The sequence below is a fragment of the Salvelinus namaycush genome, chromosome 18, assembly GCF_016432855.1.
Source record: "Salvelinus namaycush isolate Seneca chromosome 18, SaNama_1.0, whole genome shotgun sequence".
NCBI lineage: Eukaryota > Metazoa > Chordata > Actinopteri > Salmoniformes > Salmonidae > Salvelinus > Salvelinus namaycush.
The window spans coordinates 16,299,936-16,327,792 of NC_052324.1; the positions used below are offsets into that span (position 1 = coordinate 16,299,936).

The following is a 27,857-nucleotide window of genomic DNA, read 5'->3' on the forward strand; positions in this document are numbered from 1 at the left end:
GTAGGGGGTACCAGATCCTAGACCAAAATATTTCACAGTACAAACAGTAGGGTGTGTAGTTAGATATGACCTTGCAGGACCATAGGTGCAGAGAGAGAGAGAGAGAGAAAACAGTCCGTGGCTGGCTCACCTTGCCGTTCCTGTTGGCCACTCTGAAGGCCATGCTGGGGGACATAAGCAGCAGCAGAGACTCCTGCTCCAACAGTTTCTTCTTAAAACGCTCTATTGCTTTCCCTCCTTTAGTGGTTCTCTGCACATACACATACAGAAGAACAGCACTCAGACACTTGTTGCTGTATCAACGCACGGCCTCTGTCATTGCTGGCTCCTCTTATGAAGCCACGATCTGGTCAAGGGTTCCAATATTACTCAAACAAAGTGATTTTCTCCCTTCCTGACGTCTGCGGTCACCTTTTCTCTCTGTATCTCGTTCTTGATCTGTGAGATCCTGATCTTCATGGCGTCAATCTCCTCTTCCTGGACCTGGGGGATGGGGGTTGCCTCAGAGTCCTCGATGGTCTGGAAGGTGAGGTCTGACAGCGGAATGTACCACTTACAGTCATACTGCTGGCCTTTCCTGGAGATAAACACACAAATGATCAAACAACACACAGGTAAGGAACACCACACAGACATAAGATAGTACACAAACCATCTAGTCCATCAGTAAAGCTACACTCACCCTGCAGTCTGTTTCTTCAGCTTGGCACATAGTAGTAAGTCTGTGAAGAGGAAGACGTGGCGTAGCTTTCTAGATCCCTCCACCAGTTCCACCATGAAGCAGTCCCTCAACAGCTGACGGTTCTACAGGGGCAAACAGTGAATCACACATTCATTGGATAAAAAAAATATATATATATTTGCTAGAATTTGTTACCATACCGCCACAGAGTGAAAAGCCGTTTTCCAGTAATTTCCGTGTCAAGTTGCTTTTTACAATGACTCTCTCTTGATCATGAGGGTTCTAGAACTAGAGGATGTTCCCTGGTGCTTATGCCAGTCGGCAAAACAAACCAAACTACATGCCAGAATAATTTTTCACTGTCATCCTACGGTAGAGATTAAATGATAGAGCAATTGATGTACCCTAAGTTCACCATCACACAACAACATGTCATTATGGCCTCAAAGTGGAACTACGATCTGATGAATGTGGCATGATTGGCTCTCGACAGGACTCAGGAGAACAATCTCCAAAATGACTACTTGCACTGAACAGTAACATAATTCTTAAGCAATGATCTGAGCTGACAGTCTGTTGGTTCTGCAAAATAACAAACTTCTAGTGTCTGCTGGGATGAGTATATTCTCTTCTTGTCACAAGGAAAGAACAGAACCTCCGAAAATCTTTGTCTTCAAACAAAGTTGAGACCTGGTTGTAAAACGTGTAAATTAAGGGCCGTTAGGTTAATCAGTGGCTTTGTTATCAAAGAGCCTGTGTTTACAGGAATAGATCCTAATTCCAGAGGGGTATACTACAAAGCAGGATCAATTATAGTTAGCCAGCTAACTTTGATAAACAACCAGAAATAACTGTTGGTTTTCTGATACGTTTTAGGTTGTTGAGTCAATTAGACCATGACCATTTCCCCAAAAAAGAAAAAAAGAAGTTATTTCAGAACATTTGGGGAAGTTAGCTGACTAAATCCTTGACCCTGCTTTGTAGTATACCCCTCGGAACTTCCTATAATCCTGCCTGACTGGCCATTCCAGTTGGCGGTTGGCGAGTGCTGCAGTGAAATCTGCTGTTCCTTTGGCCAGAGCGTGGCTGTGGATGCATGTACTGTTTATACTGACCTTATACACTTCGGGCTAAAAGCTACTTATATTTAAAGTACCCACATGAGACCAACCCATCCTAACCACATTTCAGCAAAAACAAGGAAAACTCCACTAGGGAGGGTCCTTAATGGATTCATGGTCACATTATTGACATTGGTTACTTTCTGACATAGTCATCCTCCATTTTGTGATAATTGGAAAGAGAGGCCCAACTAAAATGAACCCTTGATTTCAATCACCACAGTAAGTATATACTTTTAGCTAGTCACAAGTACTACATTTATTTTGTTTTTAGCATATACCGGCCTATGAATTGTGGAATACTACAAAAGAGCAGTAATATTTGTTCCAGTCTCACGTTCACTTATGATAAGATGTCTGATGGTCATAGTGGGGCAGGTTTCCAGTAATAATATAGGAAGTTCAGCAGGGGTGATGGAGTGAGGGTAACCAGTGCGTGCGTCCACGCGGAAGGGTGGACAGATGCCTGATAAGACGTGCTTACAGGTCATTTCTGGGAAACAGACTTCAGAGACTGGGACCGGAGGATGGGAGTGGGGGAACCAGGACAGGGATGTAGGCGGTGCGATGGGCTTTCCTGGTCAGAACCGTGGAGACCGTTGCCCTCCCGGTTTATACTACTTTATCATGAGCTTCCTCTACGCTCCACTTCCTCCACTAATAAACCAGACACACAGAGATGACTCAGCAGGAATCTGACTAACAACTCAGTTTTATTAGAGTTTCCAGACACAATGTTCTCATGGCTTTTAAATGTTTATACTACTTTTTCAGGAACTGAGAAGCACTGATTGGCTAATTTACAGTAAGTCTTAGATGCTTAATGTATGAACCGGTGTTGATGATTCCTTATCTTGAAACAAGCTGTGTAATAGGACACTATTCTGTTGACGGGAATTTGCAATGTGACATCAAAGTGGCAGAATGAAATGAAGCCAAATAGGAAAGCAATATAAGGGAGGGCCAGAGAGTCACAGGTCCGAGTCTGGCTGTCGGACTCCGTGCTAGAGGTCTTCATGGATCCACCAAAACCCAAAGAGTGGGTCCAGGTCCAAAATTCGAACTTTTCCCTCAGGTCCGGGTCAGGTCCTGTTTGATTGTCATCAGGTCTATGTAACTACAGCTGATAGACCCGAGTAGACCCAACCACAGCTCTGCATAGCATATTTATTTTACGCTAATAAGGTGAATTTATTTACTTATAGAAGGCCTAGCCAACATTTAAAGACCCATTCGTTAACCAGAAAAGCAACTTGACTGATTAAAAAAATAAAGTAACCCGGGTCCGGTATAGACCCTGACCTGTTAGCGTACGGGTTGAGTCTAGGTCGGTTGTCGGGTTCGGGTTTGACTGTTCTCAGGTCCGGGTCTCCCTTTTAAAAAAAAATATGCGTGTCTGTTTGGGTCCAGGTCCAACTTTTTGGACCCGAGAAGACCTCTACTCTGTGCTTCAATGTGCCTACTTGTCAAACCACTGGATGTGTCCTTGGCAGTGAAAACAACCAGCCTATGTCTATGGAGGGAACTGTACCCCTCCAACTTAATACATCTTTCTCTATTCCAGACTTTGTGTCAGAAATACATCTACAAGCTGTACTGCATTCAATCTAACCATAATAGCAAGTGTAAACACATTGAGTGAGTGAATGCACGATGTAAATCTAGTTTGGAAAGAAAACATGTTCTCATTAGGTCGTGAAGCCATAGAAAAAGCTAATCCGTGGAGAGATGCAGACACACAGCATGTCACCTTGTGATGTCGCAGCCTTTTACACTGACTGACCTCTCCCTTCTTCACTGTCATGGACTGCCTGCGTGGGGTGATCTCCTCATTGATGCTGGAGAGGAAGTTCTGGGAGATTCTCAGGGCATCCTGCAGCAGTGGATAGTCTGGGTGGCTGGAGGGGGTGTGTTTTAACAGGTCCTGAGAGAGGGAGAGAGAGAAAGAAGAGAGCGAGAGAGGGGGGATTCATCTAAATTCAATTATGATGACTTCTTCTAATGGATGTGAAGAGGCATTGTTTCCATATAAAAAAAAATGTAAAATTCAGGACCGAAGGGGAAAAATCGCCAGTGTGTTGATTTGACTTACATGCAGAACCAGGGTGCTGCGGGTGACTCTGTCCACTGGTTTATAGAGCAGAGCTGAGGGGGAAAGGTTCATAAAGTGCATAAGGCCCAAGGCAGGACAAGGAAAAGCAGAACTAACAGCATAGGACATATTGAGGCTGAGGGTCAAATTCAATATGCTTAAGCATGTACCACTCTTACTGAAATGAATTCAATTAACTACAGGGTTGAATTATTCATTGTCTTGAACTATTGATATTTAAAATGTAAGGTTTAGTTCATTTGACCCGGAATAGTACAAAATAATTAAAATCGCACTTACTTTCCAGTGAATTTTTGGCCTGGTCTTTGCATTCCTTGGAACTTCTGACCTTAAGATTCTGAGACCACAACAGGAATTGAGAAAGTATTACAAGTGTGTCCAAGAACAACATCATTTCAACACAGCACAGTAACACAATTTCATTACCCATAACAACAGCATGTGTTCTAACAGAAACATCACCCATGTAAAAGCTCACCATAATGGTCACAGTGAGGAGTGTTAAGAATGCCCAGTCACCACTTCCCAAATAGCCCCCCCTCCTATCCTGCTGTGTGTGGTGCAATACCTACCTCACATATTTCAGCAAACTGTACGTTGGCCTGGCAGCACTTGTCTGCCGTCTCCACAGCAACCTTGTAGTTATCCACAAAGGCCCTGTACACCCCCAGCTGGCTAGCCTTTAGTGGAGAGAGACAATAGAGAGTAGATAAGATGTAGCATGTGGTAGTTAACCTGCTGTTGATTCATGATTCCACTCGTCATACTAGTTCTGTTCTTTTCTCCCGTCTCAATGTGCTGCATATAGGGATCAGATGAGATATGGCAGTTTAATAGACACAGCATTTCAAAAATAAAAATAACATGCATCCTATCAGTCTTAAACAAGTTATCCGTTTTGTGCGTCTGTGTGCTTTTGTTTCATGTGTCTCCTTTTTCTCCATCGTCACACTGAGGCAGCTCTTCGCAGTCAGGAGCAGAGTGTTTTGCCCTGCTTTACTGGCTGTCATGTGGTAAAGCCAGGCTTTTATCTGTGCGGGAGATGTCTCCAGGCAGTCTACTCACATGTGGAGCCAGCATCCACTGCACATTACAGCCAGTCTAACTCCCACTTTTTACTCCTTAAATCTCTTCCTCTTCCTTCAGTATTATTAAAATGATCAAGTGAAGTTTACAGAGGAGTTATGATGCATTTTGTCTAAAAGTGACGACTGTGACTGGATTAGGGCTGTGTCGGTCATGACATTTTGTCAGCCGATAACTGTCATGCAAACAACTGCCGGTCTGATGGTAATTGACCGTTAATGAACATAAACACGCTGAGCATCTCCAGGCTTCCACACATTGTCGACAAGCTACTGATGCAGACCTTTGGAACATGTACATTTGAAATAGTCTAATAAATCCATTTAATATAGCCTACACCATCACAATAAATACATTTTTTATTTTAGGCAGGTCTAAAGAAACATTATGATACAAAGAAAATGTAGCCTATTTCATTAGAACAGAATAGCATATTCTGAGTCTCCATTATGTTATGCTCTGATCTGGCTATGCCATGTGGCTGTGTACTACACTAGTTCATTCAGCAGACAAGATTTGCTTAGAATTCCTGTGGCATTATTTGATATTATTTTATAGTAAGCTGAATAAAATTGAAAGGATATTTTTCCCCAAACCATTTCCGAGGAAATGCGAACATGCGGCTATTCTGTGTTGAGCATTTAACAAAGTGATCATTTGAAACAGGTCCTCCTATATGCTTAATTTAGAGTTATTTATGCAACTTTAGTTGTGATACACTATATGTTTTGTTTTTTAATACATTCTAAGGCTGCATGATGCGATTAATGTTGATTTGAAAAAGGTTGCATGAAAAGGCATGAGACCTGCACTGTTTCTTGCGCAGGCTGCACACACTTCATCAGTCTCTCATTAACAATTTGACAAGGACTTGATAATGTTCTCACCAATCAAACAATTGGTTGAGAGAATGCCAAGAGTGTGCAAAGCTGTCATCAAGACAAAGGGTGGGAACTTTGATGAATCTCAAATATATTTTGATTTGTTTAACACTTTTTGGTTACAACATGATTCCATGTGTGTTATTTCATAGTTGAGATGTCTTCACTATTATTTTACAATGTAGAAAACAGTCAAATAAAGACAAACCCTGGAAAGAGTAGGTGTGTCCAAACTTTTGACTGGTACTGTATGTGCCAGGTAGGCTACACCGGTTGTAAAGTGGATGAATATGCTTACATTTTAAGAATTTAGCAATAAATATAGCAGCACAAGAAAGTTGGTATCCTCTTTTAAATTGTGGCTAGTCTAAACTCTGTTTTCACACGCGATTGCGAAATTACTGGGCTTTCTAAGAACAGATGTTTCTCTAGGCTCTGTAGGATACGGGCTCCGTAGGCTACGGGACACTTTGCATGCAAAAGAAATGCATGCGCTGTTTCTTGCCTAGACTGCACACGCTGGGCATCATTCACAACTGATAATATTCTCACCCATCAGACTACTCTCAATTTAATCTTGTCTTTACATATACTAGATCAAATATGTGTGGAATTATCTTTTATTTAGAATGGAACATTATCAAGCACCTGCTGGAACAGGGGCAGGGGGAGATTTTTTTAAAATCTATATGTAGTGGAATAGTGAATGGAGGATGACACTTTCCCCGCGGTTCATTTTCATGCCAGCCAGGTAGGCTACTTCGGTTGTAAAGCGAAGCAATGTGCTTAATATTAGGAAAGTTGAGAAATAGATATAGTAGGCCTAGCCTATAGAAAGCTGACGGGATCCTCTTTTTAATAGAGGCCATCAAAACTAGAGGCCATCAAAACTATGTTTTCTCACGCAATTGCACAGGATAGCCTATAAGAATGTTGCGCAACATGGGCTTACAGGAACACCTTTGATTCCATGCAACAAGCAGCTTTGAGGAGCTGTCTCTCACTGCCAACAGGTGATCCTATTCTGCTTAAACTCTAAAAGCCAGGGCTCTCATGACTAGATTCCTGATTGTATTTGCATGGATGTCAGAGTGATTAGAGGAACAATAGAGCCCTGAGTACCAGGCCATTAGTGACTGGCCGTTAACAAGTTTGGTAGGATACAACCATCAGTGGCATCAGAGTGCCGTTTTGGAGAAGCCTAGTCACATGGAATTTGACTTCGGTCATGACTCGTGACTGCCAGTATGGCGTTCATACAGTCACCGTAACAGCCCTAGACTGGAGACATATCAGCTTACTCAGAGCACAATGCTGTTTACGGCTGGGGAAGTTTATTCTCATGTTTTTGGAGTACAGAAGCCCCTGGAGAACACAAAAAAAACACAACAGCATTTACTAGGTCTTTACACAACAATAATATTGCTCACCAGTTTCTGGAAGAGATCGCCCACACACTGGTTGTGGCTCCAGTCCTGAACTCTGGGTAGCAGGGCATCGTAGAAGTCCTTGTGGATCTCATGGAGCTCTGTCACCTTGAAGAAGATGGTCTCTATCTGCTGGATGGTCAGCATTGGCTGAGAGGTGGTGGCCGCTGCCCTCAGAGGCTTCATGGGCTGGGACAATCAATGCAAGACAAAGCATTACTGTGTGTGTGTGTGTGTGTGTGTGTGTGTGTGTGTGTGTACACACACGGATGGGTGTGTCTATCCAACATGTTCAATAGTGAGGTTTGCCATATTCAATTATTTGAGTGATTACTCAAGGCCTAGGATTTAACAGCAGCAGCACAGCTCAAAGTCCTCAGTCTCTCACCAGTAAGATAGCCCCCAGGTGGCTGAGATACATCTCCTCACTGGCTAAGATCCCTGACAGAACCCATTTCCGCATCTCCAACTCTTTCTCCTGATCCAGCTCTGTCTGTGTGAGAATGAGAGAGAGAGAGACCCAGTGAATTAGAGAGAGAGAGACAGACCGACCGACAGGGTTTTCACTTCTATCAGGCTCATCTTGGGATTCTAAATCGAACCGGAGCAGATCTTCCCAAATCCCTGTGGTTGTTCAAGGAGACCGTCCTCTCTAGGGAACCCAACACATTCAATGAAACCCTGTGGGAGATGTAGAGAGCAGAGGCCAGGGTCAAAGATCCATTGTATTGTGTAGAGAAACAATTGTTTTTCTAGCCTAGGATGAGACCTGTAGTTCTAGATGGGTCAAAGGCATCAGTCAGTTAGGTTTCTGACAGTCTGTCGATATGGCTCTCGTGCATAGAGAGCAGAGCAGGAATTAATAGCTCTGACAACTCCACAGCCTGAACACGAAGGGGGGCACAAGAGAGCCCCCCCCCCCCCCCCCGAATTTAACCTTTGAAGATCAGAGTGGAGCACATCAGAGGATGACGACCCAGGGGACACCGGAGATTGGCTAGGTACAGTACAGTAAGGGTGGTTGAGATTTATAGGGTGAGTGAAAGTGTGGTTGGAAAGAGCAGAACATCTCTCTATTAAATACACGCAGAGCCCAGGGCACACTTAGAAAGGTGGAAGCAGTGCTAGAGGACGGGAGCATTAACAGATTGCTGCACTGAATGGAAAATCCGAGACCGGCGCTTTAAAATGTAGGAGATGAAGCGTGTGGCAGTAGGACTGGTGATAACATTACCGACAAGGTGAACTCCAGGGAGCCAGATGAGTGTGTGTCCCGGCTGCTGCGGCTCTTGGAGCGGAGGCGAGGTGAGGAGGAGGGCGAGGTGCTGAAAGGCTGGAGGTCATGGTGCTGCTGATGCTCCTCTGCCTGCTCCAGATATCCATAGGAAGGAGGGGTTCCACTGTAGGGGGCTTCTGGGATAATGACACACAGGTGGAAGGGGGTTAGGTGAGGGATTTGAAAATATATGTTTCAATAACTATTTTCATGGCAGCAAGGCATTTCAGGCAGTGGCAGAGTGGGAATCTCTCTCTCGTTGACCACATCACTTCACAGGCAAGAAAAGTGCTCTTCTCATCCAAAAACACCACTAATGCCACTGAACAGACAGTGGAAGGAAGTTAGGAAGGGTTGACCATTTATCACCCTCTCAAACATTCTAGTCATAATCCTTTGTTGAGAAGAGAACATTATGCAGACACAAAAATAACCACAATAGGTTTCACATCATACAAACACAAGGGCTTAAAAAAGTTATTCATCTGTATAGCAAATGGTATTATCTAGAAGCTACTGTATATTAAACATATTTATAAATGGCCTACAGGCTGAAAATACAGCTGTGTCATTCAACCTCTAGTGTGCTCTATTCCAATACGCTCTATTCCAATACAGTCCATGTCTCTGTGCTTCAAATCCCCTCTGACCTTCAGCAAGCAGTGTGCAGCTCTGCCAAATCTACCACAGAGACTGTGCCAGACACACAGTCAGGGACAGTTCCACAGCAGAGGATAAACCAGGAGAACTGCAGCGAAAATACTGACTCACTTGTGTGGTTCGGAGAATCATTCATGTCAATCCCTCTAGTCTGAGTAGGCTACACAAACTACTGTAACTGTACAGACATGCCAGTAGTTCAACTGGACAGGGGCTTAACCATAGTAATTCTTTATTTACATATCAACTCAATGGATTTCAAAAAGCAACAACAACAAAAAAAACTCTAGGAAGTGAACAGACTAGTATCAAAGCAATCAAATAGGAATTCCTTCTTATTGATCACTCAGTGGTCAGAATCAAACCAGTAACCTGTGGAACAGATAATTGGGTCAATGGGACTTTGTCCGCCCATTATTATCTCTTCTCCTCTCCTTCCTTCTCCACCATGTCTAATTGTGGCTGTGTGGTGTTTCTAGTTCCTTCTGAGTGAATACATCCAAGGTGTAGGGAAGTGGCGAAGGCTACAGTAGATCTCTCCGTTTGTAGAGCAGACAGAGGGAGGACTAATCTTAGCTCTTCCTATTCTTTTTTGGTTCGTAAGTGTTGGCAACCGACCAGAAATACCCCCTCTTATTCATAATCACAGCAAAAGTGGACATTCTGGGAGGAAGTGAATGCAGACAGAATGCAACACAGTGGTCTATTTTGGTGTTATAGCTGCTGTTGTGTAGATTACTCATCTAGAATTGCATAAAGTAGTGCTCAATCCCCGTTATTGATACCTTGACTCACCCACAATGTATATCATCTTTGGCAGTTTCTGTGTGGGAGATACAAGCTGTGGTTTGTTTGTCTGTAAGGCCTCAGTGTTGAAAAAGCAGGACACTGATAGAACCTACTGTATTTTCAGAAGAGGATACACAGAGATAACTAGCTCACCTCTACTACAAAACAGGAAAAAGGAATCCGGAAGCATGGCGGGCAGAACAAACCCAGCCCTGTGAAGTGTCTGGGGCCTGGCCGAGTCAGTCTGACAATGTGACACCCAGATACAATGACAGCCTGAACAAACACACTGCGCCCTGCAGAGAGAAACCACTGTGTTTACTCTGGAGGAGCAGGCCACTGCAGGGCATGACAGGCCAGGGGAATATAGGGGAAGCCAATGTGAAAGGCCACACTGTGTGTCTGTCAGATTATACAACAGCAGTGACAATGGGTGAAAAACACTTCCTCTCACACAGATACAGATGCCTGGAAATCACTGTCAATGGACACATACTAACCCATCATTCAGACAAAAATACATTTCAGTAAAATTGGCATATTTATCTGTTTATTTGGATCCCCATTAGCTTTTGCAGAAGCTACTCTTCCTGGGGTCCACAAAAAACACCAAACATGACAAGTAACAAAACACTGATAGACAAGGACAGTCATATAGATTTAAAATACAACCATATACAAACAATACAACAACAAAAATGATGTGCTTGTTAGTGTGTGTCTGTGTGTGCCTCCTCACAGTCCTTGCCGTTCCATGAGATGTTGTTCAATCCGTCTTTTAAAGGTCATTTTGCTGTTTGCTTGAGTAATAGGAGATGGAAGGGAGTTCCATGCAATCATGGCTCTGTATAATACTGTGCTTTGCTGTGAATTCATTTTGGACTTGGGGACTGTGAAGAGACCCCTGGTGGCATGTCTTGTGGGGTATGTTTGGGTGTCTGAGCTGAATGTTATTTGATTATGCAGACAAAACGGGAATTTTCATCACAGTAATACTTCTCATAAAAACGAGAAGAGAAGCAGTTACTCTCTCATCAACCCCCAAGCAGGAAAGACTGGCATACGTGTGGTCGATGTTAGTTCTGTATGTGCATTTCAGGGCGTACCACTCTGTTTTGAGCCAGCTGCAGCTTTGCTAGGTCTTTCTTTGCTGCACTACACCATATTACCAGACAGTAATCAAGATGGGACCAGACCAGAGCCTGAACAAATAGTACAGTTGATTTGTCAAAAACGCAAAACATTTTTACGACAGCCACACCCCTCCTCACCTTCACAACAACTTTGTCAATATGACTCGATCATAATAGACCATCCAATGTTATCATCCATAAAACATGTCTTAAAAATGTTATTTCTGGGCCTCCCGGGTGGCGCAGAGGTCTAGGGCACTGCATCGCAGTGCTAGCTGCGCCACCAGAGTCTCTGGGTTCGCGCCCAGGCTCTGTCGCAGCCGGCCGCGACCGGGAGGTCCATGGGGCGACGCACAATTGGCATAGCGTCGTCCGGGTTAGGGAGGGTTTGACCGGTAGGGATATCCTTGTCTCATCGCGCTCCAGCGACTCCTGTGGCGGGCCGGGCGCAGTGCGCGCTAACCAAGGGGGCCAGGTACACGGTGTTTCCTCCGACACATTGGTGCGGCTGGCTTCCGGGTTGGAGGCGCGCTGTGTTAAGAAGCAGTGCGGCTTGGTTGGGTTGTGCTTCGGAGGACGCATGGCTTTCGACCTTCGTCTCTCCCGAGCCCGTACGGGAGTTGTAGCGATGAGACAAGATAGTAATTACTAGCGATTGGATACCACGAAAATTGGGGAGAAAAATAAAAAATATAAAAAATAATGTTATTTCTTACTTACGAACTAATATGAAATACAATATTGTTCTTTTTTAATGGAATGACACAGAGACAGTTATTTACATGGCCCTGGAATAACCATACTTTAAAAAAAATGCAGATTAGTTTTCCATGGTAGCGTGAAAAAGCAGGCAAACATCCTAACATTGAGTGAAGAGGATTTCACAATAGGCTAGATCCTCAATCAAGCTTAGTTCTCGGACTACAAGGCCTGTTGCTAAGGAAATGTCCAGGCAGGTCTGTCCGGAATGTTGAGCAATTCATCAACTTCAAAGCGGAAACAGACATTCTGCACAGGGTCAAATTTTCACACAAACACCCCCCCGGCCTCCCACAGACACATATAACATTAGATTCATATTAAATATAATCTAATCAACTCTAGGATGGATGTCCCTGAACCAACCCTGTAAGTTGTTTAATGCTTTTACTTTTTCACAGGTTAAATCACTTTAAAACATTTACCAAAGAAGCTCAGCTACAGCTCTGTGGGACAAACAAAGAGCAAATGCACTTTTCCTGTTTCCACTGTGCAGTAACAGAGTCATTGAGAAAATGGCTTTACTCTCAAACACTGTGGGTGGAAGGTGGTAGAGGGAATCTGACAGTCTCCCCTCAACTAACCTCAAAAGGGTTACAATTGTGCAATTCAGGCTGTATCACAACAAAATGTGAAGGGGTGTGAATACTTTCTGAAGGTACTGTAGCAGCTGAGGAACAGAGGAAAACATTTATCTGGACTTTTAGTAGAGAATGCTGCAGAATTTAGAGATTCTTTCAGCATTATTGAATTTGCCTCTGTGCTGATCTTTGTGTTTAGTAAACCAAAGTTCATCAGGCTTAGAAGATCTTTGCCTGTATCTGGAAATGGTGATTGTTTAGTGCACAAGTTAGTAATTACAGAGGGAGCCACTAAACATAGCTACCTGCTATACATAACAGGTTAAAACGCTCTCAAATCCCTGTCTAGAGAGCATAACCTCGGCACCATGCACTCGTTCCCTGTAGATAAAACAAAATCGGAAAACCTCTGACAACCTCTCTTTTGTGGAGAACGATGACAGGAGGTTTGACACACACACACACACACCAAAGAAGGGTTGGGGTCAATTCCAATTCAAATTCTTTCTAATTGAAAATAATTTTTGTGTATTTCTGGAAATGACTGGAATTGGCCCTAACCCTGCATCAAGGATATATACACATATACCTACTCCATATGTATACCGAGTGTACAAAACATTAGGAACACCTACTCTTTCCATGACATACAATGCCTTCAGAAAGTATTGACTTTGTCTACATTTTGTTGTGTTACAGCCTGAATTTAAAATCTATTAAATGGAGATTGTTTTGTCACTGGCCTACACACAATACCCCATAATGTCAAAGTGGAATTATGTTTTTAGAAATGTTTATAAATTAATTTAAAAAATGCTCAAATGTCTTGAGTCAACAAGTATTCAACAAAAATTCAACCCCTTTGTTATGGCAAGCCTAAATATGTTCAGGTGTAAAAATTTGCTTAACAAATTTCACATAGAATGTTGCATGGGCTCACTCTGTGTGCAATAATAGTGTATAACATGATTTTTGAATGACTACCTAATCTCTGTACCCCACACATACAATTATCTGTAAGGTCCCTCAGCCAAGCAATCAATTTCAAACACAGATTCAACCACAAAGACCAGGGAGGTTTTCCAATGCCCCTCAAAGAAGGGCACCTATTGGTAGACATTGAATATCCCTTTGAGCATGGTGAAGTTACTAACAACACTGGACAGTGTATCAATTACACCCAGTCACTATAAAGATACAGGTGTCCTTTCTAACTCAGTTGTCAGAGAGGAAGGAAACCGCTGAGGTAATTCACCATGAGGCCAATTGGGACTTGGAAACAGTTAGAGTTTGATGGCTGTGATTGGAGAAAACTGAGGATGGATCAACATTGTAATTACTCCACAATACTAACCTAATTGACAGAGTGAAAAGAATGAAGCCTGTACAGACTAAAAAAATATTCTGCAACAAGGCACTAAAGTAATACTGCAAAAAATGTGGGAAAGCAATTAACTTTTTGTCCTGAATACAAAGTGTTATGTTAGGGGCAAATCCAATACAACACATTACTGAGTACCACTCTCCATATTGTCAAACATAGTGGTGGCTGCATCATGTTTTGGGTATGCTTGTAATCGATAAGGACTGGGGAGTTTTTCAGGATAAAAAAAGAAATAGAATTGAGCTAAGCATAGGCAAAATCCTTGAGGAAAACCTGGTTCAGTACACTTTCCACCAGACAGTGGGAGATAAATCCACCTTTCAGCAGGACAATAGCCTAAAACAAGGCCAAATATACACTGGAGTTGCTTATCAAGTGGCAGAGTTGAAGTTTTGACTTAAATCTACTTGAAAATCTAATGGCAAGACCTGTAAATGGTTGTCTAGACAACCAATGACAGAGCTTGAAGAATTTTTAAAATAATAAAAAATGGGCAAATATTGTACAATCCAGGTGTGCAAAGCTCTTAGAGACTTACCCAGAATGACTCACAGCTGTAATCGCTGCCAAAGGTGATTCTAACATGTATTGACTCAGGGGTGTGAATAGTTATGTAAATGAGATTTCTGTATATTTCATTTTCAATCAATTAACAAAAATTTTTAAAAACATGTTTTCACTTTGTCATTATGGGGTATTGTGTGTAGATGGGTGAGAAAAATCTATTTAATCAATTTTGAATTCAGGCTCTAACACAACCAAATGTGGAATAAGTCAAAGGGTATGAATACTTTGTGAAGACACTGTAGACTGACCATGTGAATCCAGGTGAAAGCTTTGATCCCTTATTGATGTCACTTGTTAAATCCACTTTAAATCAGTGTATGAAGGGGAGGAGACAGATTAAAGAAGGATTTTTAAGCCTTGAGACAATTGAAACATTGATTGTGTATGTGTGCCATTCAGAGGGTGAATGGGCAAGACAACATTTTTAAGTGCCTTTGAACGGGGTATGGTAGTAGGTGCCAGGTGCATCGGTTTGAGTGTGTCAAGAACTGCAACGCTGCTGGGTTTTTCACACTCAACAGTTTCCCATGTGTATCAAGAATGGTGAACCATCCAAAGTACATCCAGCCAACTTGACAAAACTGTGGGAAGCATTGGAGTCAACATGGGCCAGCATCCCTGTGGAATGCTTGACACTTTGTAGAGTCCATGCACCAATGAATTGAGGCTGTTCTGTGGGCAAAACGGGGGTGCAATTCAATATTAGGAAGGTGTTCCTAATTGTTTTGTGCACTAATGTTTTGCAAAAAAATAAACTGCGTTTACGTGTAAATGTCTTAACATGTGTAAATATTTGAATGAACATAACAAGATTCAACAACTGAGACATAAACTGAACAAGTTCCACAGACATGTGACTAACAGAAATTGAATAATGTGTCCCTGGACAAAAGGGGGGGGGGGGGTCAAAATCAAAAGTAAGAGTCAGGATCTGGTGTGGCCACCAGCTGCATTAAGTACTACAGTGCATCTCCTCCTCATGGACTGCACCAGATTTGTCAGTTCTTGCTGTGAGATGTTACCCCACTCTTCCACCAAGGCACCTACAAGTCCCCAGACATTTCTGGGGGGGAATGGACCTAGCCCTCACCCTCCGATCCAACAGGTCCCAGACGTGCTCAATGGGATTGAGATCCGGTCTCTTCGCTGGCCATGGCAGAACACTGAAATTCCTGTCTTGCAGGAAATCAGCCATACTGCTCGTTCTGTGTGTGGCTGGTGGCATTGTCATGCTGGAGGGTTATGTCAGGATGAGCCTGCAGGAAGGGTACCACATGAGGGAGGAGGATGTCTTCCCTGTAACGCACAGCGTTGAGATTGCCTGCAATGACAACAAGCTCACTCCGATGATGCTGTGACACACCGCCCCAGACCATGACGGACCCTCCACCTCCAAATCGATCCTGCTCCAGAGCACAGGCCTTGGTGTAACGCTCATTCCTTTGACGATAAACGCGAATCCGACCATCACCCCTGGTGAGACAAAACCGTGACTCATCAGTGAAGAGCACTTTTTGCCAGTCCTGTCTGGTCCATCAACGGTGGGTTTCTGTGATGTGTGGTGAGGACCTGCCTTACAACAGGCCTACAAGCCCTGAGTCCAGCCTCCCTCATCCTATTGCGGACAGTCTGAGCACTGATGGAGGGATTGTGCATTCCTGGTGTAACCCAGGCAGTTGTTGTTGCTATCCTGTACCTGTCTCGCAGGTGTGATGTTCGGATGTACCGATTATGTGCAGGTTTTGTTACACGTGGTCTGCCACTGCGTGGACAATCAGCTGTCCGTCCCGTCTCCCTGTAGCGCTGTCTTAGGCGTCTCACAGTACGGACATTGCAATTTATGGCCATGGCCACATCTGCAGTCCTCATGCCTCCTTGCAGCATGCCTAAGGCACGTTCACGCAGATGAGCAGGGACCCTGGGCATCTTTCTTTGGTGTTTTTCAGAGTCAGTAGGAAGGCCTCTTTAGTGTCCTAAGTTACCATAACTGTGACCTTAATTGCATACCGTCTGTAAGCTGTTAGTGTCTTAACGACCGTTCCAAAGGTGCATGTTCATTAATTGTTTATGGTTCACTGAACAAGCATGGGAAACAGTGTTTAAACCCTTTACAATGAAGATCTGTGAAGTAATTTGGATTTTTACAAATTATCTTTGAAAGACAGGGTCCTGAAAAAGGGACATTCCTTTTTTTGCTCAGTTTATACAACTGCATTGTTGGTTAAGGGTTTGTAAGGAAGCATTTCACTGTAAGGTCTACACTTGTGTATTCGGTGCATGTGACAAATACAATCTGATCACAACAGATGTGACCTTGCTTACAGGGCAGGGTTCACACAGTCCGTTTCAGTGGAATACAGGATATCCTTTACATATGAATGCACTCTTTAAAAAAATAAACTTGTCTTGAAGGATAGTTTCCAGGCCATTGTCTTTCTCCTTTGGATTAAGACGGAGAGCTTGATTGTGTTGATGCTGAATGGTGTTGCTTTTAGAGTCTCAGTGTGATGCATGCATCAAAGCACTGTCACACTTCACTGCATTGGCTAGAGGACACAAAATATTTCTATAGAAAGAAAGATAAACTGGTCGGTAGTTCTGGAAATAACTTAAGGAGGGAATGGTTCAGAGAGTGACCAGAGTGACAGCCTGTAGAGACCCTGCTTGACCCATCTGGACGCACACTAACCGTGGTGGGACGCAACGAACAAAACGGGTCCACCAATTCAAAAATGAGCCACGAATGTTCATCAATTCTCCACAGACAGGGCTAATACAGTATTCCCTTTAAGACATTATGGTCCAGGAATAATAACTTTAGTTTTGCATGTATCACAATGACAGTCTCTCTGTCGCCTCAGACTGCATGTTCATAGATCAGAGGAGATATGGCACTTCTTTTTAAAAATCTAAAAAACAGTGAAGATGCCAAATGTGTGATGCTGTTAAGAGGTTTGGCCACTTTCTGCCTCCACTAATGGATTTTCATCTTGATTGTGTGGTCACTGGGGAGACAGCTGCCAGCTAACAGAGAGGATACGGGTGTGATAATGGCTTTTTACCATCAAAACGGGTATGACTTCTAGAGCTCTCCTCGCTAAATATAAAAAGACACATAGAAAACTATAAATGGTGCAATTGTTTATCAATAACAATCCAATTTACTAATCCTCAGCCTACAAAACAGTTGCAATTCAAACGCACTACTCCAAAGGAGTATTTACATCCCTCACAGCTAACCCAGGAAGGACTGGGCTGGGTGGATCTTTCAGTACTGCAGTCACGTCACTTCAGCACATCTGGTTTCTCTCTGATTGAGCGTTCCCCATCAGGTTGAAAAGAACCAGGCCTGAAAATGTGGCATTTGTGAAGGGGCAGGGGCACACCGGCCCTGGAAGAAGCTGACTGGGTGTTTTGGCAATCAGCAGAGCGTGAGCCAACCAAATATCAGCACATTCTGGCACATCTGAAGAACTTTGTTGAAATGGGAGGGAGGCCGACCACAGGCACAGTAGGAGTAGTGAGGCCCACCAGCGCTCCGCTCAGATCTGTTATGGGACAGCCTAAAATTAGCGCCAGAATTGAGCAGTGTAGGTCAGAACTCAGCCGCCCAGCCCAGCACACCTACTAATCAGTGTGTTGAAATAGCTCAGGATGGTCACAGTAATGCTCTGTGTAACAAAATATCAAGGCTCAATAAATTGTTCCAATCTGTGACCTACAGGATGCACGCACACACGCACACTGATACACTGAAGGTGTGATGCTAGCTAAAAAAGAAGGCACAAATGTGTTTTCCCCTAATAAACTCGGCGAAAAAAGAAACGTCCTGTCACTGTCAACTGCGTTTATTTTCAGCAAACTTAACATGTGTAAATATTTGTATGAACATAACAAGATTCAACAACAGAGACAAACTGAACAAGTTCCACAGACATGTGACTAACAGAAATGGAATAATGTGTCCCTGAACAAAGGTCAAAATCAAAAGTAAGTCAGTATCTGGTGTGGCCACCAGCTGCATGAAGTACTGCAGTGCATCTCCTCCTCATGGACTGCACCAGATTTGCCAGTTCTTGCTGTGAGATATTACCCCACTTTTCCACCAAGGCACCTGCAAGTTCCCGGACATTTCTGGGGGGGAATGGACCAAGCCCTCACCCTCCGATCCAACAGGTACCAGACGTGCTCAATAGGATTGAGAATCGGGCTCTTCGCTGGCCATGGCAGAACACTGACATTCCTGTCTTGCAGGAAATCATGCACAGAATGAGCAGTATGGCTGGTGGCAGTGTCATGCTGGAGGGTCATGTCAGGATGAGCCTGCAGGAAGGGTACCACATGAGGGAGGAGGATGTCTTCCCTGTAACACACAGCATTGAGATTGCCTGCAATGACAACAAGCTCAGTCCGATGATGCTGTGACACACCGCCCCAGACCATGACGGACCCTCCACCTCCAAATCGATCCCGCTCCAGAGTACAGGCCTTGGTGACTCGTCAGTGAAGAGCACTTTTTGCCAGTCCTGTCTGGTCCATCAACGGTGGGTTTGTGCCCATAGGCAACGTTGTTGCCGGTGATGTAAGGCAGGTCCTCACCAGACAACAGTCCTACTAGCCCTCAGTCCAGCCTCTCTCAGCCTATTGCGGACAGTCTGAGCACTGATGGAGGGATTGTGCATTCTTGGTGTAACTCGGGCAGTTGTTGTTGCCATCCTGTACCTGTCCCGCAGGTGTGACGTTCAGATGTACCGATCCTGTGCAGATATTACACGTGGTCTGCCACTGCACAGACGATCAGCTGTCCGTCCTGTAGAGCGGTCTTAGGCATCTCACAGTACGGACATTGCAATTTATTGCCCTGGCCACATCTGCAGTCCTCATGCCTCCTTGCAGCATGCCTAAGGCACATTCACGCAGATGAGCAGGGACCCTGGGCATCTTTCTTTGTGTTTTTCAGAGTCAGTAGAAAGGCCTCTTTAGTGTCCTAAATTTTCATAACTGTGACCTTAATTGCCTACCGTCAGTAAGCTGTTAGTGTCTTAACGACCGTTCCACAGGTGCATGTTCATTAATTGTTTATGGTTCATTGAACATGCATGGGAAACAGTGTTTAAACCCTTTACAATGAAGATCTGTGAAGTTATTTGGATTTTTATGAATTATCTTTGAAACACAGGGTCCTGAAAAAGGGACGTTTCTATTTTTGCTGAGTTTATTCGGGATAAATTATTCAGACATCAACAGTACATCTTGTTAAAGTAAATACATGAAATAGTGTTGTCTGCCACAGACCTGGCACCAGGATAAAGTGACTATCGGGGTAGTTGAAAACGGCGGTTCTTGCATTGGAATTATATAGAATTTTGCTTATATCACGTTATACCACAATAAACGAAGTTCAAATGATGAGACTCGGAGATCATTGAGTGCTTTTGAAGTGACAGTCAGGTTGGTGCGAAATCTGTATCAGCACAAGGGACAGCGCCCTACACACTAAAGCAAGTCCGTTTTGGTAATGAATATAGGCTACAAGATTAGATAGTCTTTTTGTAATAGGTGAATTACCCTATGTGAATACATTTGTACACACAGCTGTCTTACCAAAATAATGCAAACTAAATGCTGAAAGTAGTCACTTAGTTATTCATGCATGCAAACAAAAATACTGAACAGCAGCTTGACTTAGAATACTGACAATTGTGAATGCGAACAGAACAAAAACAGCGTTGCCAAGTAGCAGGCCTAGTAAACAAAATATCAGATCGATAAAGACATGACACAATCTATATAGGCCAGTAACATTAACATAAACAAACGCACTACACAAAAGGTGAATGTGAATGGAGATCCAAGCATAGGCAAATGAGATGCAGCCATGTACAGCTGTCTTGCCAAATAAATAGGTCAAACATGAAAAATCATGCCACTCGGTGCTAATGAGTTCAGCAACACGGTGTGATATGGCACAATACACTTCTGTGAATCAATTGACCCAGATAATCAATGCCGGCCTACCATCAACACGTTTTCCAATACATATAGTTCCATTAACAACCACGAAAACCAATCGGCTACCAAGAAAACCATAATAGAATGTATCTATTTCTATGATGTAACATACCGATTTATAGCTATACCCGGAGGCATCATTTGGGTTCTTGCATTGGAATTATATTGAATTCTGCTTATATATCACAATGAACATAAAATATCAAATTCTTTTGATCAAGAAGTAACAGATTGGCGCGAAATCTCCGCTGCGCTCTATCAGCACCATGGACAGGGCCCTACAAACTAAAGCAAGATTATTATTTTTTTAAACACCTAGATTGTTTTTTTACTGCTCAGAAATCTTCTTGAAAGATCTCCCTCAAATTGGAGGGAGTTGGATTAGTTGAGCTTTCCTCAGGTGTAGCATGCTTCTTCTGTGCTGACTGAACACGTTTGTCAAAGTGGAAAAATTTGTTCTCGGATGTAGCTTCCTCAGTGACTATTTCACTCATGAGCCCTATGATTTAATTTGGAATATCGTATGATGGCTATGTGGCATTGTGGGGTATGCTGCTCAACACCTTGGCAAGTTCCTTGTCTTTTCGGAGAGAAAAAAAAGTCCACTGCCCCCTCCCCTCTATCACGTGCAATGTCCCCAGCAGTGGTTGCTGGTTTGAAACAAGGAACTCAATAATGTCCACAATCGCCGACACGATTTCTTGCCAGCTGCCCATCATTAACAAGTTGACACCTCAGTACCCATACCCTAACTTGTTTTTCTTTCCACAGTGCATATCAAATGCTCTTTACTTGATGCCTGCCTAGCGAATCCCTTGGTACTATCAATAGCATGCTTCAAGTTAGAACACCCAGCTTGGTTAAGGCCTTGTCTGTGTTAGCATTGGACCCAACACAGAACTTTCGACATGGGAAACAAAATTCTGCATCTGCAGTAACCGAGTATTCCAGCCACTCTTCTTATGAACCAGTTGGCATTAAAATAAAATGTTTGGACATAAAACCTGCAGCTAGGGTAGGATTCTAGGCTAACCTGGGCTGGCTCCTCTTTTCCAAGATCGTCAGGAACAGTGGAGGTGGAGGGGGTTGTGGGGCCATTATACTGGCGGCGCTTGTGGAAGAGGGGGAAGGCTCTGTATACGGCGCTAGCTTGAGCCAGAGAGGAAGAGGCGAAGCGAGATGGACAACTAGGCCAAAAATCTGTATTCTCCAGCAGGTGGAGTTGTTTCTTTCACTTACCAAGCGGAGGAGTTTTTGTATGAGTGTCGAATTTGGTCAACAAAAAATGTAATGGCCTCTACGTGAGGTATATTTGATCGAATACAAGTTTCATAATGCTTAGGTTGTTACGAATGTACTGATATAAGGACACGTGACATCCCAGCAACTTTGAGAAAAAACACTTTATATCAGAGTTGTCTCGAGATGGCTATGCATATTGATGACGTGGCTAGTAGCATAGCATCTCTCCATTGAAAACAGGCGGTTGACGTCAACACCCCTCATCGACATAGGTATCTTGTCATTATATACAAATCTCTGCTGGAGCTTGGCGGCATCGTCGCTGCTTGGCTTGGCCTCAGTCATTTGATGGTGCTGCTGCTCGTCGCTCTCCGACTTTGTTTCTGATATCCATTGTGGCAGTTGCAGATTAGCTGGTTCGAGCTAGCTAAATAGGCTCAGACTAATAACACTAACGCTTTTACAACTAGCTAAGAAGATAACTCTGTAGTGGTGTGGGGCGTGAAAGAGTTGAGTGAAGCAGCTTCAATGGTAAACTTGATCAAGCCCTTACAAATCTAAATATTACAGGCGGAGGCGTACCACGTTATTCAATTAGCCTACCACAGATGAGAAGCATTTTGTCCCCCGCATTTTATGGAAACCCAAAGGGAGTCATACCTAACCGTCCCAGTGGCTTTCCATAGCCCCCTACACACCGTGGCAGGCTCTGTCCATTGTGCTGACACAGCGCAGATACAGATTTTGCACCAACCTGTCACTCAATTATTTAGATGAGTGACAGGTTACAATACATGTATGTTTTGTTCAATAAAGTTCATATTTATATCCAAAAATCTTAGTTTACATTGGCACGTTATGTTCAGTAATGTTTTCCCTCCAAAACATCCAGTGATTTTGCAGAGAGCCACATCAATTTACAGAAATACTCATAATAAACATTGCTAAAATATACAATTGTTATGCATGGAATTATAGATAAACTTCTCCTTAATGCAACCGCTGTGTCAGATTTCAAAAAAACTTATCGGAAAAAGCACACCATGCAATAATCTGAGTACGGCGCTCAGACACAAAAACAAGCCATACAGATACCCGCCATGTTATGGAGTCAACAGAAGTCAGAAATAGCATTATAAATATACACTTACCTTTGATGATCTTCATCAGAATGCACTCCCAAGAATCCCAGTTCCACAATAAATGTTTGTTTTGTTCGATAAAGTCCATCATTTATGTCCAAATACCTCATTTTTGTTCGGGGGTTTAGTACACAAATCCAAACTCAGGAGGCGCGGTCCAGGTGAAAGTTCAGACGAAAAGTCATATTACAGTTCGTAGAAACATGTCAAACAAAGTATAGAATCAATCTTTAGGATGTTTTTATCATAAATATTCAATAATGTTTCAACCGGAGAATTCCTTTGTCTGTAGAAATGCAAAGGGAACGCAGCTAACTCTCACAGGAGCGCGCGAGACTGAGCTAGTGGCACTGCCAGACCCCTGACTCAATCAGCTCTCATTCCCCCCTCCTTCACAGTAGAAGCATCAAACAAGGTTCTAAAGACTGTTGAAGCCTTAGGAAGTGCAATATGACCCCATAGACACTGTATATTCGATAGGCCATGACTTGAAAAACTACAAACCTCAGATTTCCCACTTCCTGGTTGGATTTTTTCTCAGGTTTTTGCCTGCCATATGAGTTCTGTTATACTCACAGACATCATTCAAACAGTTTTAGAAACTTCAGAGTGTTTTCTATCCAAATCTACTAATTATATGCATATTCTAGCTTTTAGGAATGAGTAGCAGGCAGTTTACTCTGGGCACCTTTTTATCCAAGCTACTCAGTCCCAAAGAAGTTAATGGAGAAATGTCAGCACTGTTGCTACTCTCTCTAGGAGTGGCCATCCTGCAAAGATGACTGCAAGAGCACAGCGCAGAATGCTCAATGAGGTTAAGAAGAATCCTAGAGTGTCAGCTATATACTTACAGAAATCTCTGGAAGATGCTAACATATCTGTTGACGAGTCTACAATGCGTAAAACACCAAACAAGAAGGGTGTTCATGGGAGGACACAATGGAAGAAGCCACTGCTGTCCAAAAAAAACATTGCTGCATGTCTGAAGTTCACAAAAGAGCACCTGGATGTTCCACAGCGCGACTGGCAAAATATTATGCAGACAGATTAAACTAAAGTTGAGTTGTTTGGAAGAAACACACAACACTATGTGTGGAGAAAAAAAAGGTACAGCACACCAACATCAAAACCTCATCCCAACTGTAAACTATGGTGGAGGGAGCATCATGGTTTGGGGCTGCTTTGCTGCCTCAGAGCCTGGACAGCTTGCCATCATCGACGTAAAAATGAATTCCCAAGTTTATCAAGACATTTTGCAGGAGAATGTAAGGCTGTCTGCCAATTGAAGCTCAACAGAAGTTAAGTGATGCAACAGGACAACAACACAAAAGATATAAGTAAATCAACAACAGAATGGCTTGAACAGAAGAAAATATGCCTTCTGGAGTGGCCCAGTCAGTGCTGACCTCAACCCAATTGAGAAGCTGTGGCATTACCTCAAGTGAGCGGTCCACACCAGACATCCCAAGAATATTGCTGAACTGAAACAGTTTTCCTCCTAATCATTGTGCAGGTCTGATCTGCAACTACAGAAAACATTTGATTGAGGTTATTGCTGCCAAAGGAGGGTCAACCTGTTATTAAATCCAAGGGTTCACATACTTTTTCCAACCAGCACTGTGAATGTTTACACGGTATGCTCAATAAAGACATGAAAAAGTGTAATTGTTTTTGTGTTATTAGATTGAGCAGAATGTGTTTGTCTATCGTTGTGACTTAGATGAAGATCAGATCAAATGTTATGACCAATTTATGCAGAAATCCAGGTAATTCTAAAGGGTTTACATAGTTTTTATTCCCACTGTACATTGTAATATTTCTGATAACCAACTTTCGAACTCTGCCCATAACATTTGGACTTTATAGCATTCCCAGAAGGCATGGATTATTGAGTCGTTGTTAGTTTTGCACTTAAGACACGACTCTGCTGTCGTTAACTGTAATTTTGTTAGTTATGTTCCAACTTTCCCTCCATCTTGTGCCAATATCAGTTATTTTTAAGTCTTGGTTCCAATAGTTAATATTTTTTTCTAAGAGATTGTCAGTTGGTTATGAACTCCGCAAGGTTTTGTATATCTTACCCATCATATGAATATCCTTTTCGGACTCAAATAAGATTCCCGCAAGATTGCTATGATGCCCAAACGATTTCAAATAGACAATTCTTGGTATGAAACTTTCAAGTTATCTACACTAGTCAGTCCAAAATGACTTTTTAATTATGTCATGGAAATGTATTTATTTCCTAATAGAAAGTAATTTCCTGTTTCTATGCCTTTAGTTTTCCATGTGGATCAATCTGTTAATTCTGAAAAGCTGTCCAAGGATTTTTCCATAGGGTTGTGTTTTTAGGGAGAGATATTGGTTCTTGTAGAATCCGTTTCATTTTCTTCGATATTGTTAGTGTTCTTAACTAGGAAGTTGTTCATGTTCTTACATGCTGAACACACCGCCCGAACTTGTTTCTATTTTAGACACTTGATGCGCTGCAAGTCCCGCCTCTCCCATCTTCTCATTGGTTTTTATGAATTATACCCACGGGGTGATTGAAAGATGAACGAGGTCCACACTCCAGTCCAGTTGGTAGCAGTAATGCACCTTAAAGTTGGTTGCCAACCGCCATATAAAATCCACAGAAGAAGACTGAAGGAGGAGAGATTACTAGATACCAACTAGGTTTCCCCCTTTTATTTGTGGAGTAATTGTCAGAGTAGAGAACACACGATTTTCTGTGATTTTCTTGGACCCAAAATGGGTCCAAATTCTACAAAAAAAAGAACCTTGTGCATTTCAGGTAAAATAACCCAATGTTTATATCCCAGGACAAATTAGCTAGCTACAGCAAGCTAGCTTGCTAAATGTTTTATATGTGTTTTGACCTGTCCCCGAATTAATATAGTCTGCTCAGGACTCGTTTTGATATTTCAACCTGCATGTCCTGATCGCGTCTGGTGTGGATGGACAAAATCAACGAGCCCGTTATGCCCCCTTTTGCCCCCTCGTGGAGCCGGGTCTGCCAGAAGCAATATCCACAAACTAATTATTGTCTAACAAGCCCCAGGGGTCAGGCTGTTTGTGGAGAGGTAAGCTCATACAGCACTTTACATTTCATTAGCGGTGTACCCCCTACACCCCACAAGCAGCTGAGACATTCCATAAACACTTGGCTTGCCAGCCAGCAGCACAGAGGGCCCTTTGAGTAGGACCTGGGAGTGGAGCTAAGACCAAGGGGACCAGAGGGGCGAAACAGAGCACAAGAGAGGATTAGAGCGAAGAGAGAAGCCTGGAGCGAGGGACAAAAGCTCAAACATTTCTCATGCTTTTCTACCATTATCTTTAAGAAAATATCTGGATATGGAAAACAGCCTGGGGTGACACCAGTACTTTCAAACCTGGATGTAGTAGGCCGACTGCACTTAAAATAATGTAGAGGACTGTCCATGTTCTGTTAAATCTGAAAGTATTTCAAGGTTGAGAGTTGAAATCGTGCCAAGTAGGCTACTGCCCAACCATTTACCCCTATGCTGGTGTAACTTGAACTGGACAGGGTCTGCTCATTTGAGAGATTAATGATGTGTTTGTCCCTGTGCTCCCTCTGACTGCAGCTGGTAGGGCCCTGGCCTGCTGCTCTGATCCCCTGCCAGCTCTCCAGGAACACTCCCACTGCACCGTTTTCCCAAGTCAACCACCTGGGAGGACAGGTGACAAGAAACACAGAGCTCACTCACGGTGAACAAGAGCTCTGTCCCTTTTCTGTGCTGGCCCCACTTCATCTACATTTTTAGACACAAGTCTTGAATGTAAACTCAAAAGTGGAGTGAGTGGCCCATTTTTTTTGCTTCCTTAACGACTAAAAGCTGAGAATGTTGACGTTCAGGTACAAAAACCAGCCTGTGTGAGCTTCATCAGGAGCTCTGAAAGATTAATGATTGGACCGTTAACCTGGAGGGTGGGCCACCACCATCTCTCTACCTCCTGCTGTGATTACAAATACAGCCCTGGACTGATGCCAGACACCCAGAGAGATAGGATCACTACAAAACAGACTAAGTGAAAGCTTCACATTTGTGTCAAAGGAGACATACAGACCTGTCTAATTGATACTAAGCAGAGGCTACTCTTGGCCTGGCAGAGGTTCACTCAAACTGAAGACATTCTAACAAACACAAGCCCCAGTAGCCCATCTTATAATGTACTCATCATTAGCCATAAGACATTTCTGTGAGCCATACAGTAGGAAAAAGCCCTGGCCACTGGCATGTCTGTCAATGTCATAGTGATAATTAACTATGGCAAAGCAGACACATCATAGAAGTGGCCTCATTTAAGCCACACAGCTAATCAGCAGCTCTATTCACAGCCAGGACTGACAATTGGCCTAGATATCCACAAACGAGGAGAATGTGCTCATTCTCTTATTCCTGTGCTATTCTAGGAAGACGAGACCTTAGAGATGTGACCATTTTAGACGGGCTGTTTTCCCATGATTACAAGCAAGAGGTAAAGCAGGGTTGGTGGAGTCAGTGTGGCAAGGACTGAGGCCCATTTATGACAGTCAGTACTGTACCCAATGCCAGGGCTGACCTTTTTCAGGCAGAGCCAGCCACCATGCCAGGTAGTAAAACACTAGGAGGGCTGCAGGGTACCTGTCAGTGCCACCCTGTGTTTGACAGGTTCACCGCTCATGCAGTCACAGAGAACCCCCCCCCCCAAAAAAACAACATTGGAGATGTATTTTCTTCTTAAAATGTAGCAATGACTTAGTGCAACTTAAATGAATTCAAATGAAGCCACTGCCATTTGAAAGGGACATATAAAACCTCTGCACAACACTGTATACGTTTGTAACGGCAGCATCCCTTCCTCTGCATATATATTGTAGATATCCACTCACCGGACAGTTTATTAGGTACACCCCGTTAGCGAAAATGGATCGCTCCTACAGACAGTGAGTTACGTGGCCGTGGCTTGCTATATAAAGCAGGCAGACAGGCATGCAGCC

General features: G+C 43.2%; 1 protein-coding gene across 2 annotated transcripts in view; it reads right to left on the bottom strand.

The window, feature by feature from the left end:
• The window catches only part of LOC120063152 (breakpoint cluster region protein-like), a 46,060-nt gene that overhangs the window by 11,865 nt on the left and 6,338 nt on the right, over window positions 1–27,857 (bottom strand). The window contains exons 2-11 of one of the 2 annotated variants that reach the window (XM_039013343.1): window positions 8,545–8,720; window positions 7,699–7,803; window positions 7,314–7,499; window positions 4,489–4,596; window positions 4,196–4,253; window positions 3,896–3,948; window positions 3,587–3,727; window positions 683–804; window positions 412–577; window positions 131–250 (exon numbers count right to left, since the gene is read on the bottom strand). In XM_039013343.1, the coding sequence (XP_038869271.1) occupies window positions 131–250; window positions 412–577; window positions 683–804; window positions 3,587–3,727; window positions 3,896–3,948; window positions 4,196–4,253; window positions 4,489–4,596; window positions 7,314–7,499; window positions 7,699–7,803; window positions 8,545–8,720 (1,235 nt within the window). Of the gene's footprint in view, window positions 1–130; window positions 251–411; window positions 578–682; window positions 805–3,586; window positions 3,728–3,895; window positions 3,949–4,195; window positions 4,254–4,488; window positions 4,597–7,313; window positions 7,500–7,698; window positions 7,804–8,544; window positions 8,724–27,857 lie in introns of both variants that reach the window. The other variant, XM_039013342.1, reaches the window with a different exon arrangement.